Source organism: Chiloscyllium plagiosum, chromosome 29, assembly GCF_004010195.1.
Source record: "Chiloscyllium plagiosum isolate BGI_BamShark_2017 chromosome 29, ASM401019v2, whole genome shotgun sequence".
Taxonomy (NCBI): domain Eukaryota; kingdom Metazoa; phylum Chordata; class Chondrichthyes; order Orectolobiformes; family Hemiscylliidae; genus Chiloscyllium; species Chiloscyllium plagiosum.
Window position 1 is genome coordinate 5,001,782 of NC_057738.1, and position 16,735 is coordinate 5,018,516.

Below are 16,735 nucleotides of genomic sequence, written 5' to 3' on the forward strand. Positions count from 1 at the left end.
CCTCCTCTAGCTTATCTCTCCACGCTTCAGGCTCACTGCCTTTATTCCTGATGAAGGGCTTTTGCCCGAAACATCGATTTCGAAGCTCCTTGGATGCTGCCTGAACTGCTGTGCTCTTCCAGCACCACTAATCCAGAATCTGGTTTCCAGCATCTGCAGTCATTGTTTTTAACTATATGGAATTCAGTAAGGGGTTTGACAAGGTTCCTCTTGGTTGACTGGTTAGCAAGGTCTCATTGAATACAGGGAGAACTAGCTATTTGGATACAGAACTGGTTCAAAAACAAAAGAAAGTGGAAGATAGAGGTGGAGAGTTGCCTTTCAGACTGGAGGCCTGTGACCAGTGTGTGCCACAGGGACTGGTGCTGAGTCCACTGCTTTTTGTCATTTATATAAATGATTTAAGTGGAAACAGTAGTTAGTAAGTTTGCACATGACACCAAAATTGGAGGTGTGGTGGACAGCAAAGGAGGTTTCTTCCGATTACAACAGGATCTTCATTTGGATGGGCCAGTGCTCTGAGTGGCAGATGGGGTTTAAGTTTTATAAATGTGAGATGCTATATTTTGGAAAGGCAAATCAGAGCATGAGTTATACACTTAGTGGGAAGGTTCTTGGGAGTGTTGTTGAGCAAAGATATCAGAGTTCAGGTGCATAGTTCATTGGATGTGAAATCGCAGGTAGATAGGATAGTGGAAGTGGTATTTGGTACGTTTTCCTTTATTAGTCAGAGCATTGAGTATAACAGGAGTTGGGAGGTCATGTTGCGGCTGTACAAGACATTGGTTAGGCCACTTTTGGATTATTGTGTGCAATTCTGGTCTCCTTCCTCTCAGATGTTGTGAAACTTGAAAGGGTTCAGAAAAGATTTACAAGGATGTTGGCATGCTTGGAGGATTTGAGCTATAGGGAGAGGCTGAACGGCTGGGGCTGCTTTCCCTGGAGCAGAGGTAGCTGAGGGGTGACCTTATAGAGGTTTATTTAACAGAGGGGCATGGATAGGATAATCAGACGAGGTCATTTTCCTGGGATGGGGGACAAGTCCAGAACCAGAGGGCATATTTTTAGGGCGAGGAGAAAATTATTTTTAAAAAAAGACATTAGCAGCAATATTTTTATGCAAATGAGCTGCCAGAGAAAGTAGTGTGGGTACAATTACAACATTTCATAAAAGGTACCTGGATGGGTATATGAATAGGAAGGGTTTGGATGGATAAGGGCCAAGTTCTGGCAAATGGGACTAGACAAGGTTAGGATATCTGGTCAGCATAAGCTAGTTGGACCGAAGGGTCCGGTTCCATAAGGTACATCTCTATGACTCTATTCAGCCTCTCCCTATATCTCAAACCCTCCAATCTTGGCTACATCCTTTTAAATCTTTTTTGAAACCTTTCAAATTTCACATCATTCCGATAGGGGGGGGGGGGAAAAGCAGAATTGTACACAATATTCCAAAAAGTGCCCTAACTAATTACCTGTACAGCAGCAACATGATCTCCTAATTCCTACACAATGCTCTGACCAATAAAAGGAAAGCATACCAAAAACCTTCACTTTGATTTATCTGCAACTCCACTTAAGGAACCTGTACTCCAAGGTCTTTGTTCATGAGATCTTAATGCTACAGTATGAAAAATATATAAAGATATAATACATTTGATTTTACAAAAGTTAGAAGTGTGAAACACTGTCAGCAGTAGGGATCATCATTAATACCTTAAAATGATTAAGGCAAGGAGTGTAAAAGAAAAATCCAAAATTCTGGTAAAAAAGGTAAAACCTTCCCTTGGTTTGTGTCAGCAGCACTTTATATTAGATTCCCTAGAGTGTGGGAACAGGCCATTTTGCCCAACAAGTCCACACTGACCCTCCAAAAGAGAAACCCACCCAGATCCATTTCTGATTAATGCACCTAACACGATTGGTAATTTAGCATGGCCAATTCACCTGACCTGCACATCTTTGGCTTGTGGGAGGAAACCCATGCATACACTGGGAAACTGTCGTATGGAGTTTGCACACAGTCTCCAGAAGCTGGAATTGAACCCAGTTCTCTGGTGCAGAGGCTGAAGTACTAACCATTGAGCCACCCACTTTACTTGAAGGTTTAAAGTCTCCCAAAAACTGGGTATAACTAGAAGTTAGGCCAAAGCAAATAATTAAGGTGGGTGGGGGGGGAGAAAGAAATGTTCTAGACATATTTATTGCTCAAGCAAGAAGCTGTCAAGTCATTTATCACACTGATGGCTACATGCACAAATTTGCTGCTACATTTCTTATGTTTGTAATTACACTTTAAAAGCACTTTACAGCCATTGAAATTTTTCTTTTGAAGTCAAAAGATTTTAAAAGTGGCTTTCTTAATCTCCCATTGAGGAAAGAAGACTGGTGGTAGCAGTCCAACACAACCAGTGTTTCTATCTTACGTGCAACATTGTAGATATGGTCAAATTTTGGAGTCTGGTTGCTTTCAAATTTGCAGCTATTAAATTCCTGAAAACAGTATTACTAATAGTCCACTGGTCCAATATCAATATCCAACTAGTCAAATTCAGTGTCAATATTCCATTGCTGGCATTATTACCAAACACTGCACACACCATTACCTGGACCTTATTCACCAGATACCAGTACCCATGTTCTGAAACAGTTTTCAGTACTCTAGTCATAGAGGTATACAGAATGGAACCAGGCTCTTTTGGTCCAACACAGCTATGCTAACAGGTTTCCTAAACTAGTCCCATTTGTGTTCAGCCCATATCCCTCCAAACCTTTCCTAGCCACGTACCTGTCTAAAATGTCTTAAAGTGTTATAATTGTACACATTTCTACACCTCCACCATATACACCTGTGAAAAGGTTCCTTTTAAATTCCTCGTCACCTTAAGCCTATGCCCTCTAATTTTGGAATATCCTACCCTCAAAAGACCTCCTCAGCTATTCACCAGGATTTTGAAAATCTCTAAAATGGTAATCCCTCAGCCTCAAACTCCAGGGAGGCAAGTCCCAGCCTATCCAGGCTCTCAAACCCCCCAATCTTTTCAGTTTTTAAAAACCCTTTCCAGTTTGATAACATCTTTCCTATAGCAGGGAAAGAAGAAATTGTGCACAGAACTCCAAATGTGGTCTTACGTGCTTTGTACAGCTGTAACATGTCCTAACCCCTGGCTTCTCCTTGCAGCCTCTCTCAATGGCACAATGTTAGCCACCCTCCAGTCTTCTGGCACTTCACTCATGACTATGATACTAATATCTCTAGCAGGCACTTTTCTACCTACCCACAATAGCTTGGGATACATTTGATCAGGTCCCAGGGATTTGTTTACCTTTTCTCTTTTAAAAGCCTCCAGCACCTCTACAAATGTCTGCTCTTAGACATCACTATTTCTAGTTTCCACATCTTTTTCTGTAGTAAAACACTGCCATTAGATAGTCATTTACTGTCTCACCCATCTCCTGTGCTTCTACACAAAGACAACCTTGATCTTTAAAAAGGAGCCTTATTCTCTCCCAGTTACTATTTTGCCCTTAATACATTTTAATGGTAGCAGATAAGAGCTTCCTTTTTTGCCCTCTTGATTTTCCACTTGTGTATTCCTATACCCACTATTACTATTCAAGGGGGTCACTTGATCTTAACTGCCTATACTTAACATGCCTTTTTTCTTGACTAGAACCTCTATCTCATTATCCTGTATTCCCTATTCCTACCAGCCTCTAACAGGAAGATGCTGGCCCTGAACTTCCACTATCTGGCTTTTAAAGCCAGACATCCCTTACTTTTAAAAAGTAATACTCCCCACTTCCCTCCCCCAAAAAACTTTTGAAAGTTCCATCTAATTACATCAAAACTGGCCTTGCACCAACTTAGAACTTCAACATTGTGGATCAGGCCAATTACATTTCCACAACTATAATTTCTATTAGTTTTAAAATAGTCACTAGCCCATCACTTGCCTTACCTTATTTCCCTTAAAATTCCTCCAATCCAAGCCCTTAACACAGTGGCAATCCCAGTCTGTTTGGAAAGTTAAAATTCCCTACCGTTAGAACTCAATTATTCTTACATCTGTGATCATGTATTTACTCTTCAATTTCTCACTGAAAGTTAGGGGCCTATAGTACAAAGTGATCACCCCCTTATTTCCTAGTTCTACCATCTGCCTCACTGGAAGATCCTTCAGGAATATCCTCAAGTATTGCTGTAATGTTTTCCTTAATTAAAAAAGGGCCATTCAGGGTCTGTACCTGGAACATTGAGCTGCCAGTCAGTCCAGTCCCTGCCTTTGCCATTTTTCTCTAATAGAGATGATATCCCAGTTTCCTGTATTCTTAACTCATCTGCCTTTCTACTCTGCTTAATTCAATCATTTCCTGCTATGTTCTTGCCTGCCTTGTCAATTTAACTTGCTTCCTAACTTCTGTAAGAGCCTCAACTTTTTGCCTACTTTACTGTAATAATTTGATTATGTGATAACGTGTGCAATAATCCACCTCAACCATTCTCCTGGCATGATTCAACCAGCACAAGCTTTACTAAAAGCATCAGGCTTTTCTGTTTCCAACACCATTCCATGAATGTATTTTCCTTTTTAGGAGAATTCACTTGTCTTTGAGAACTACCAATGATCATCAAATTCAAGAATTTTTTTGAAGGAATAATTAGAACAAAATAATTGAAGAGTGCATTGGCATTATTTGCAGGAAGCAGAAATCACTTTTGCCAAAACTCACCTGGGTCTGTATTCATCCAGTTATAGTTCAATGTGTTCCGTAAAAGAGAAGCATTAAAAATGGTTCTACAAAATGAAACCTTGAACCTGAAGCATTTCAATCAATACAAAAGAGTTTTATTGACATTTTTAAAAAGGAATATAAAAAAGTCAGTTAAATCTAGCTTAGGCAATTTTCTTGAAATGGAAATAAACCTAAATTTATACAAAGTGAAAAAATAGATATCCCTTTGAACAAGAGGCTATGCACTAACATGACAATCAACAATATATATTTTTTTAAAGTCTGATAAACATCTGTGCAAAGAACCTGATCTGTACAGAAACAGATGGAATCTAATCATTGCTGCTACATTAAGGCAACCCTATGAATAATACATTTTGGAAATTCTTAATAAAGTGACACTGTAGTTTATTCCTAGCCTCAAAAGCAGCCAGAATTGCGCGCGCACACAAAAACGAGAAAGGTGTTCTTCTAGCAAGTCTTTGCATCTGAAAGATACTACTGACCATGCACTTCAGGGTGGAAATTTTCACAAACTAAACCTGGTTTTTGAAATGACAACTCCTTGTAGTTTTACTTTAGCAGTTTCATCATGTCTTGGGGCAGGGTTAAAGGAGTGGATAGGAGAAGTACTACTGGATTTGCATATTGCAGAATTGAAAGTATTTCTACTGTGGACAAATGTTTAAAATTTAAAAACAGGTTTAATATTTTCCACCCTGCAGAGTGTTTGGGATGAATAAAGCTATTACACACCGCAAATAATTCTGCTCAATAGCACCAACGCTGTTAAATTGTGGTGGCATTTACATGTGAAGTTTCAAATAAAGGTTAAAAAAGAGCTTATTTTTAAAAAGCATGTCAAAACAAAGTTCTAACACTATGGATGAATAATCAAAGTTGATAATATTCAGTTAAAGATTGCTGAGGCAGTGTCATTACTCCATTACAAGCTTCTGGAAGAAAATGCACAAAATTTTCTTGTCAACTGATCAGAGCTTAGCAATTAGCTTTAAAAAAATGTTGCCCAGCCTTTAATACCATCTATGGCAGATGTTTGTTCAAGAATCTTCAAATGTTTTGGAACAGTCCTGCCAAAACATTCCATAATCCACAGAACAGAAAAGGGAGCCAGAACAAGCAGCTGTATTTGCATTGGACCAGACATTGAGTGCTTTCTACTTTCTTCTGTAGTGTTGCTCACTGAAAAATCATCCAGTCAGACCTGCTGACCCATAATTGTTCAAATTACAGTGAGGTTGAGGAGACTGGCACAAGTGGGCAAGAATACTTGCTGAATGTGATCAATGTTAGATCGACAAACTGGACAGGCCTAGGTTAAAAAGAAAAAAATGGTTACAAGTAAAATGGTGCAATTTTCAATTACTTCAAGGCCAATTTAAAAAAAAACACCAGACTTTTCATGCAAGTTAAAAATTAAGTACTAAATTATGCACAAAACTAAAGAGAAGCTTCCCTATAAAAAGGTTGGCTCAGATGTCAGTATGTTGTTGGAATGGTATAACAAAATCTTACCTGTAGCTGATTAGCACAAGAGCCACAGCAAACCATGTGCCCACAGGGGCAGAAGGCAGTATTAATCTCCTCAGCACAACAGACCATGCATAATAATGCTTCTTTAAGTTTGCGAATCTTTTCCTGAAGCACTTGACTTTGCTGGCAGCTCTCCCCCTCACAAGTGTTACAGTTCAATTCATGTTCTGAAGATTTAAGTGGAGAGTTCTGACCATCTTGATTGTGTGGAACAAAGTCAACAATGCCAGCATGATACAATGTTCTTCGTGTATGATCATACACCTCCTTGGATGTGCGTTTGATATCAAAGACATATTTCTTACCCAGATTGATATTTTCATTGAGAAACAAAGAAGCAAGGTGGCCCTTGAAGTCTCTACTGTATTGCATCATGACAGCATTGGTCACAGTATCACACCTGAAGAGAATATTAATTCAGTCAAGCTCCAAAATGATAATTTTTAAAAAACAATATTCTAGAAACAAGTACATTGCATTGTGTTCCAAATCTCAAGTTTTAAAACAGCAGAAGGCTTTAAGAGCAAAAAACTGCAGAAGGCTTTAAGAGCAAAAAACTGCATTGGTCTATTGGGAGCTGGAAATGTGTTGCTGGAAAAGCGCAGGTCAGACAGCATCCAGGGAACAGGAGAATCAGGAAGGGCTTATGCCAGAAACGTCGATTCTCCTGTTCCCTGGATGCTGTCTGACCTGCTGTGCTTTTCCAGCAACACATTTCCAGCTCTGATCTCCAGACCTCACTTTCTCCTTGGTCTATTGGGAGCCCTGCTTCAAAAAACATTTAAAATGGGATGGGATGTGGGGCATTGGTGACGAGGCCAATATTTATTGATCACCCCCAATCACTGAGGTGGGGGTAATGGTTAGCCACCTTTGAACTGTTGTAGTATTTCTATAATAAATGTTTTGCTGTAACCAAGTTGTTTACTTGCCCATTTCAAAGGGATGAATATTACATTACAAAAAAGTCTGTAGACTTACACATAGAAGACTTTTCTCTGCCATCCCCCCAAAAAACCCAAGAAAAACAGTCAATACAAAAACCGGAGAAGTTTTAAAAAGACCACTGAACTTCAAATGAGGGTATTCCACAAGAGGTGTACATTTCTTAATAGGACTCAAATTTTTCAACTTCCATGATGAGCATCAACAAAAAAGGTAGAAATAAAAAACTACATCCAGGCTTGGAATGACTACAGCTCTTAGTTAAAATGAAAGTCTACAGAAACGAAAACCAAAACCACAGTAATAGCACACCTGTAGAAAGCATGGGTTTCAGTTATCGCACGATAAAGGGCACTTGCTGCTCTGGTGCTGATCAGCTTCAATATTAGGACTATGCTGCTACCAGACTCCCTTGTGATTGTAAGGTAAACATTTTTTGCAGATTGGGTAGCCATCTGGATAATAGGATATGAAATCCTGTCAGGGAAAAATCAGAGCATTAAAAAGGGCAAGTTGAAATCAAAAGGCAATTTCAGTTACATGTCCTCAAATCATTGTTAACAGTCAACAGCACAGGAAGAAAAAAATGGAACAGGACTAAGCTACACCTGAAAAATGCTCTTAGTTTAGCCATTATTATAACAGACCATAAAAGTCTACCTTAAAAAGGATTACACAATTTATGAAGTTGCATATGCACAAAAAACCTTTACTGGGAAGGAGTTAAAATTTTAAAAAGTTAGCTAACCTGTTAATTAGGTTCAAGTTCTCTTTGCAGACAGATATGCCATCAGGGCCTACTCCAATCATCAACTTCTGCCCATCGCCATCCTTCACCGAATGCCATTCCACACCATAGTGTTCCAGTTTACATGCAATCTGCAGAAGCCGGTACTCAGCTCTACATTGACTCATTCCTTCCAGTTCCTTGTGTTTTGCAACAATACTATTGAAACAAAAGCAGTGCTCACATTACTCCAAAGGTTATGGGAAGAAAGAAAAGGACAAAGGGAAGTCATTGCTCTCTTACAAAGCACACTACAAAAAAGACAAGAACACTCAATTTCATCTACCTATTCCTTCCCAAAAATAGAAAATTTTGAGTGCAGATGAGCTTCGTGGCAAGTTCTTTAAAGTGATTTATGACTTTACAAAAAAGGAAGATACACAGGCTCAGAATTTGAAATTACAAGCTTGAATTGGAGAGAGGATTTGTTAATTCTCAGAAAAGGATCAGCTTCTCCAAAGACAAAAAAAGGTGTTCGAATAAACAGAAAGGTGGCTGAATGCAACTTTATCCAGTTGACTCACCTGTTCAAAATGGTAGTATTTAATTCATTCGCACAGAGGTCTTCATAAGAATACTTGGCGGTGTTTTGATTATAGTCTCCAAATTCTACTTGCGCTAGAAGTGCACTCAAGTCCAGAGCCTGTTCTGGTGAACAGAGTAGGCGCCCATTTAGAAGATCATCCTGGACATGCAGAAAAAACTGATGCCTAGAGTTTGAGGGACGATTAAAAAAAGTGATTTGAAGTCATTACATAGAGATTAAGAGAATGTTTATACAGTAAAAATTCTTTAAAATTTCAGCACTGGTGGGAAAACAATCCAGGTGTAATTTGTTAATGATACATTTTAGTAATGTTTGTTTAGAGATAACAGGAGACCAACAATTAGTATCATCACATTGAACTTATGATCAGCTAAGAAAGGAGTTTTGATTTTAAAGTCAAAAACAGCTTTCAGTACATTACATTAAGTATTGCCTACTGAAATTTTAGCCAAAGTTGTACTAATGTCCAATATTTCTATGTCCAATATCAGTAATTAACCAACATTGGGTAGGCCAAAAAAAAGCATTAGATTTAAATTAGTCTGTTGTAAATCAAAATCCAAGTTAATTTGTTTTTCCATACTTTACAAGTTCAAATTTCCCACTTTTTTTTAAAATAAGGGAAGACCACAGTAATGACTTCCTTAGGAGTAAAATGTACTCCTGGAAAATGCAGTGGAATGGCTTCCAAAATTATAGGGCTGATCCCTCAAGGTCTGTTCAGATAAATAAGGAAGTTTTGCTGCTCCATAAGTTTCAGAAGTAGATAAGGCTGGTCAATTTCAAATCCAAGCAATTTCCAATGAAATACATCCTTTTGATGCACATCCCACTAAATCACCATGAAAACAAAACATTCATTTATGCACTACATTAAAAGGTTACCATACAGGCTTCAAATTATGTCAGTTATGATATTCAGAGTGGTAGATGGTGTTTGGCACAGTCAAACTCTTGAAGAAACATGTCAGGAATTTACCTTGCTAAGCAAGGTAAGAAACAAAACAAAACTAGCTCCATTATACCCAAACTTTGTATTCAAAGTGGAATAGGTCATTCCAATTTCAGTAACAGTGGGCAATCTGCACACACTACTTTGAAGCGCAATAGAGGATAGTAAAATGAATGGCGCACTGTCAAATGCTAGACATGAAAAACTGCCAGGGAAGGCAGTGTGTGAAGGGCACAGCTGCACAAAGCAAAATTAAAGGGAGAAATGAGTCCATGTAAATTGGGAGAAGGAAGAGAGTGAAGGGAAACAAAAAAAAACAGTCAGATGTTATAAGAGATTAAAAAAAGGGGAAAGAGCATGAGCAGAAGGCTATTTAGTCTAGCCTCTGGAAAAATATGGCCATAAAATTAACTTGGGCACCAAGTTCCTTCACAAATACCATAAGAACCCCAAAACCAATAACAAATGTTTAAAGATCAACAATACATGTGCAAAAGTTGGTTATTACCTCATTTAGCTAAAGGCATTAGTACTTCCAGAACACCATATTTGCAAAAGGTTACTCTCGGTCAAATGTTAAGTGTAAACAGAAGGTTACTAAAGGGCAAGCATGTTTCAAAGGAAACAGTTTCAATATCACAAAAGTACCACAGTCTCAACTGTACTAAGTTACTTAATATTAACTATTGTTAATTCAATAGCAAACATTGAATTACATGACTAGCTAGAAAATACCATAGAACACATTTAAAAAAAGGATTGTTTTATCCCCACAGGTTAAAGATTGTATTTTTGAAAAATGCAAAAAATTCTGATATCCAGCAAATAACCAAGTTCAGCAAATAACCGAGTTCAGCAGGCTAATAAATTTCAATACTGAATAAAAACCACTGATTAATTCTTAGCAATGCCCTGCTTTCTGAAGTGTAATTTTAAACATCAATATCTCAACAGAATCCTAAATCAGACCATTACTACAAAACCCAATGTAAAGGACATTATAGAATGGTACCTCCTCGACAATAAATGCACTTTTTTCAGCATGGATTCAGGAACAGAGCCAGTTATTGTCAATTCTCCAACAGCTGCCAAACAGTTGAAAGCCAGATCAAACAGTGAACCCTAGAGTCCTATGCCAGAAAAAAGTTTGTCTACAGTTGCTCACTCATTTTGTGCAAGATGACAGTTTGTGTTATACAAAATAACTGAAAGTTCCAGGATTCCTTCAGGCTCAGAATTTTAAGATATACAAAGTTTTGATTTGTTTATTGTAATGCGCTTTGGGGCAGTGAATTCCGTTTGCTTTGAGTAACTATACCTTGTAATTTTTAAAACTGGACTGGATACAGCCACTGATCAGGCTGCTTGCCAATGACAAACTAAAATTTGAACTGGACATCTAAAACCAATTTGGATTTCAACAACATTTGCACTCATTTCTGTCCAATATTTCTTCAATTAACTAAGTTCTAGAATAAGTCAGGCACCTGAACAATTTCAAGTTCCTACTGAAAGATGGCAAAATCTAGATGGACAAGTTGCATGATCTCTACTTCAACATTAATACATTGTGAATATTCACTGATCAACAAATCACATTTTAAGAACAGGACAAAATTAAATCAAACAAATCTGTCCACAAACAGATCAACCAGACACTTTAGTTGGCAGCTATGGCTCAGGTGAATAGATCTCGTCCGAGACTCAGAACATTCTGAACTCAAAAGTTAAATACATCAATCAAGTATGTAGATGTTAAAGACTTCCACCATTATTACAAAGCTCTTTAATGCCCTTGCTAATATTTAGTTCAGACCAAAGATCTTTCAACATATAGCTGTTTGTGGAATGATCAAAAGTCATGAAAAGGTGTTATATAAATACAAGCTTCTTGGCTATGCTAGGGGTTGAACAAAAAAAACTTAGTCAATGCACCAATGAGACATTAAGCTGACCTGCCAGAGCATAAGATACAATTCAACCAAAACAAAAAATTGTCTGCTTGATCTGGACAACTCAAATGAAGTGAGCTGCTCCCACCATATCTAATAGATCCTCTGACAAGTGGCTAATTCAACCGCAAAAGGTTAGAGGCCAGATAACAGATTTCCAGTTTGTCTCGGAGAAAAACAAAAGTTGCCTGCAGCAGACTGTATTCAATCACCCTGCAATTTTAAGTCCCGAAATTAGCCAAAACAGAAGCTAAATCACAAAAGTAGCGATTTTCTAGCTGCATTGTGGCCAAGCATCAGTACTGTTGATAACTTTACTCAGAAAGCAAATGGTCAGCAGTCAGAGGTAACAATCAGTCAATGCATTCAAATGTTTTTGTTTTACCTTTTGATAGATCTGAATTTTGACTATTGTTAAAAAACTTATTGGTGGAAGAGGTGACATTTAAACAGTTTAGATTTGGATCAAGTAAAAACTACATTAAAAACATAGCTAAACAACAGAACCATGGATACATAATGCCAAAAGTTCACACAAACTTAGTGGTATGCTTCTCTCAATACAACAGAGAACATTTAGTGGAGCTTGTACTGGGGAATGGTGGGGCAGAGAGTAGGACCACACACTCCTATCAAAACCAATAACAGAACTGTCCTCCCACATACCCTAATTCATCTTGAAGCTAAACATGAAAGCGTGCATTTTTCTATGTTAAATTATACCGTCAATTCAGTGAAACCAGAGCCATGCGTGGGTCAAAAAAGTCATTCATACAAGCTTAAGAAATAGACACCCATTCTATCTGGTTTAAGTTCTTGTATTATCACTATACAAAGCGCACTTTGGGAAAGCTATTTCAAAGTTTCACTCGCTTACCATTATCTTAAAAAGGAATTAAACAATTTTAAAATCATTTTTGAAAACTTGCAGTACAATTCATTCCTGAAGAGTCTCTTTCAGAGCATTTTTCTGGAACGGCAAATATTAGAATTTGATATTTACCTCAATTAATTAACAAAATCTCAAATGTAAATAAAAACAAGCAAAATTACGAATATTACATCCTGACGCATTTCGGTTCAGCTTAACTGAAGAGTTAAATGTTATGAGTCTGGAACGCTAGAACCCAGTAGCGCCTGGCTGCAGTTACAGCGCTAGTTTCTGCTACAATGACCTGTAATAACACTGCAACGGCGAGGTTACTATCGGTCATCTGGAAGTACAAACTAACAGAAAAAAAAACTTAATGATTCCTTGCTAAAGTCGATACAACCAGACTTAGAGACCACACGCGAAACGCAAAAAGAGGTTAAATATCAGAAATTTATTTAAAACAAGAACTCGAATTTGTTTTTTTTTAAAAAAAAACACACCTAGTTTGCTCCTGAAGTAAAAGATGAGGCTCCACAAAAAATTTGACTTTGAGTTTGAATCTGTAAGGAGGCATCCCTTCGATCTGTTGGGAGATTCTGTTCCTCAGGTTCAGCCACAGAGTCTCCCCCTTGTTGGCGGAATACTGCAGACCCAAATAGTCATCCTCTATAATGCCGAGCCTGTGGCAGACCTGGGCAAGAGCAAGCAGAGAGACCACCTTACACTATTAACTAGAAGAGAGAGGGAGGGAATGACTGAACTACCCCAACGTCAGAAAATACCCAGACCAACCTTCCCCATCTCCCAGAATTTAAAAAAAACACGAAATGCAAAAAGAAAAGACCCAAAAATAAAGCGACAAATTCCCTCCTCCCCAACGGGAGGAGCATGAAGCCGAACAAACAACAAAAGCACAATCCATTAACGAGAAAGTTAGTAAATACGGGGAACACGGGCAGATTTAACACAATGCAAATAGCTATAAAACTGATCAATTCGAGTGGGCAGCTCGGACAAACACCGGGAAGCGTCTGCACCAAGCTCCAGGCGGAGGTTTCGGTGTTTTCATCGGCGACAGGTCGAAGGGGAAGCTCAGGAAAGGGGGGAGTCCAGGCCACAATGACAACCCTTTCGGCAGAGGGGAAGGGCCCCGGGGGTCAGTGTGGACTCGGTGGGCCGAAGGGGATGTTTCCCCACTGTAGGGAATCTAACCTAACGGGCGGGCAGATTTGGATGGGCAGAGTGGCCCGCCGCTGCTCTGACGGCCCGGGGGGGTGGGGGGGGGGTGAGTGCGGAGCGGCGCCCGCTGCGGGGCCTCACCTGGTTCAGGCAGTCCTCGCCGTTCGCTTTGGGGTCGACCTCCACCTCCATCACCACCGAGTCGGGCCTGGTCACGTAGCACAGCATGGCGACGGCTGCCCGGGGACCCCGGGCACTCACCCTCACCCTCGCGGTACAGCGGCGGGCGGCACCAACCCTCCCTCAGACCGACATCGAGGCTCAGGCGGGGTTCGCCGGCCTCGGCCGCTCGTCCTCGCCCCGGCACCGGGCCCACAGTGCGAGCAGGGGCCCCCTCCCTGGCCTGGCCTAGTCCGATCCGGCTGCTCTCGCTGAGCCCGCTCCCCGGGTTCTGGACGCCCCGCTCCAGCTTCTTTCCACAAATACCCGGCCTGACGTCAGGCTCACACCGGAAAACCAATCACAGTGAAGCCTTTCGCTGCTCCCTGACCAATAGGAAAACACCTCAATCCCAGCCACAAACAGAAAGTGAGTGGATCCACTCCCTCCGAATGAGATCACCTTAGATCGAGGTGGGATCTATCATTGCCGGAGGGAGGTGACCTTATAGATTACATTAGATTAGATTAGATTACATTACAGTGTGGAAACAGGCCCTTCGGCCCAACAAGTGCACACCGCCCCGCCGAAGCGAAACCCACCCATACCCCTACATTTACCCCTTACCTAACACTACGGGCAATTTAGCATGGCCAATTCACCTGACCTGCACATCTTTGTGACTGTGGGAGGAAACCGGAGCACCCGGAGGAAACCCACGCAGACACGGGGAGAACGTGCAAACTCCACACAGTCAGTCGCCTGAGGCGGGAATTGAACCCGGGTCTCTAGCGCTGTGAGGCAGCAGTGCTAACCACTGTGCCACCGTAAAATCATCAGCGGTACAGGTGAATGACAGCTGTCTTTTCCCCCAGGGCGGGGGATTTCAACACTAAGGGGCATATTTTTTAAGGTGGGAGGAGAAAGATTTTAAAAATGATATGAGGGTCATTTCATTTCAGTGGATTGTTTGTGGGATACATTTCCAAAGAAAGTGGTGGACGCAGATACAATTACAACATTTAAGTTTTTTTTTTCTGTCTCTAACCGTTTCAGTGGAATATCTAATCTATGAAATCAGTCAAGACAGTGAGTGGCTTTGAAGGAAACTTGCAGGTGGTGATCCCATGTATATGCTGTCCTAGTCAGTCTAAATGAAAGGCAGAAGTCAAATGACAACAGGTTAGAGTCCATTAGGTGTGTTTGAAGTCACACGTTTTAGAAGCACTGCTCCTTCATCAGGAGAAGACTTATGACTTTGTCCACCCCAGTCCAACACCAGCACCTCCACATCATAAATGAAAGTAGTCCTTGGAGTTGGAAGGAACTGTCTTTGCTGCATTTCATAGATATTACACAATGCTACCACCGAGCATCAGTAGTGGACAGAGAGTACATCATAGAAACATATAGCACAGAAACAGTTCAACCAGTCCATGCTGAACATAATCCTAAACTAAACCAGTCCAACCTGCCTGTGCTTGGCCCATAGCCCTCTTAACATTTCTTATTCACTTGCTTATACAAATGTCTTTTAAATATTGTAATTGTACCTGCATTCACCTCTTCCTTTGGAAATTTATTCCACACACAAAATAACTGAAAAGAAATGACCATCATATCATTTTTTAAGTCTTTCTCCCTCCACCTTAAAAATATGCCCCTTAGTCTTGAAATCCTCCACCCTAGGGAAAAGACACCTATCATTCACTTATCTATAACTCTCATGATTTTATAGACCTCTATAAGGTCACCCCTCAACCCCCTATGGTCCTTTGAAAAAAAGACCCAGGTTGTCCAGCCTCTCCTTTTACAACTACAATGTTTAAAAGGCACCTGGATGGGTACATGAATAGGAAGGATTTAAGAGGGATATGGGCCAAATGCTGGCAAATGGGACGGATATCTGGTCAGTATGGATAAGTTGGACCAAAGGGTCTGTTTCCATGTGTATGACTTTCCTAAATGTCAAACATCCTATTTTCCTGATGAGCTTGTTTAAATTCAGTCAACAGCAGGAACAAATCTCCCTGCACAGATGTAATCCCTAGTCCCATTAAGGTGTAATACGTCTAGATTGTACAGGTCCCATCTGCTCCAGATCAGTCACAATTCTTCAGAAATCTCACTTACATCAGTTCACCAGTCAATTGATTAGTCCTTCTATTTTCATGCTTACTAGCATGTGGCACTGTGGATATTACTGCTTTTGATTAGGTTAGATTCCATACAGTGTGGAAACAGGCTATTTGGCCCAACTAGTCCACACCGACCCTACGAAGAGTAACCCACCCAGACCCATTTCCCTCTGACTAATGCAGCTAACACACTGGTCAATTTAACATGGCCAATTCACCTAACCTGCACATTTTGGACAGTGGGAGAAAACTGGAGCACCCGGAGGAAACCCACACAGACATGGGGAGAATGTACAAACTCCACGCAGACAGTTGCCCGAAGTTGGAATCGAACCCAGGTCCCTAGTGCTGTGAGGCAGCAGTGCTAATCGCTGAGCCACTGTGCCACCCTTTTGAGGTCCTGCTTTATAAATTCCTCCCTAATTCCCTGAATCATGGTCATAGAGATTTACAGTATAGAAAATGGTCTTTTGGCCCATCACATCTGTGCTGGTTGAAAATAACCACCTAACAATTCTAATCCAGTTTTACAGCACGTGGTCATAGCCTTGTATACCTTGGCATCACAAGTGCCCACCTAAATACTTACTAAATGTTAGGAGGGTTTCTGCCTGTACCACCCTTACAGGCAGAGATTTTCAGATTCCCACCACCTGCCGGGTGAAAAAGCTTTTCCTCACATCTCCTCTAAACCTTCTGGCCCTTACCTCAAATCCATGCCCCTTGGTCATTAATCCCTGCATCAAGGGGAAAAGTTTCTTCCTGTCTATCTATGCCAATCATTATTTATATATCCGAATCACATCCCCTTTCAATCTCCTCTGCTCTAAGGAAACAACCCCAGTCTATCTAATCTCTTCAAAACTGAATTCTCCAGCTCAGGCAGCATAGTGGTAAGTCTTCTCTCCAGT

At 40.3% G+C, this 16,735-nt stretch overlaps 1 protein-coding gene and 1 long non-coding RNA gene across 4 annotated transcripts in view; one reads left to right on the plus strand and one right to left on the minus strand.

The window, feature by feature from the left end:
• Window positions 1-16,735, plus strand: part of LOC122564341 — a 146,784-nt gene that overhangs the window by 100,908 nt on the left and 29,141 nt on the right. The gene's annotated exons all lie outside the window — the stretch shown is intronic.
• Window positions 4,829-13,998, minus strand: mylipa (myosin regulatory light chain interacting protein a). The gene is made up of 7 exons (XM_043719071.1): window positions 13,669-13,998; window positions 12,849-13,039; window positions 8,548-8,733; window positions 7,985-8,182; window positions 7,549-7,713; window positions 6,274-6,691; window positions 4,829-6,070 (listed from the first exon to the last, which is right to left on the minus strand). The coding sequence occupies exons 1-7, from the start codon at window positions 13,753-13,755 to the stop codon at window positions 5,981-5,983; spliced, it is 1,335 nt and encodes a 444-aa protein (XP_043575006.1). The 5' UTR covers window positions 13,756-13,998; the 3' UTR covers window positions 4,829-5,980.

Bases quoted from the DNA above. Each gene is read 5' to 3' on its own strand.
- mylipa (XM_043719071.1), bottom strand. From the start codon at position 13,755: ATGCTGTGCTACGTGACCAGGCCCGACTCGGTGGTGATGGAGGTGGAG. The intron at 8,734-12,848 runs GTGTGTTTTTTT...CTCAAACTCTAG, and splicing joins TTACTTCAGGAGCAAACTAG to GCATCAGTTTTTTCTGCATG. The intron at 6,692-7,548 runs GTGTGCTATTAC...TATTCTCTTCAG, and splicing joins GAAACCCATGCTTTCTACAG to GTGTGATACTGTGACCAATG.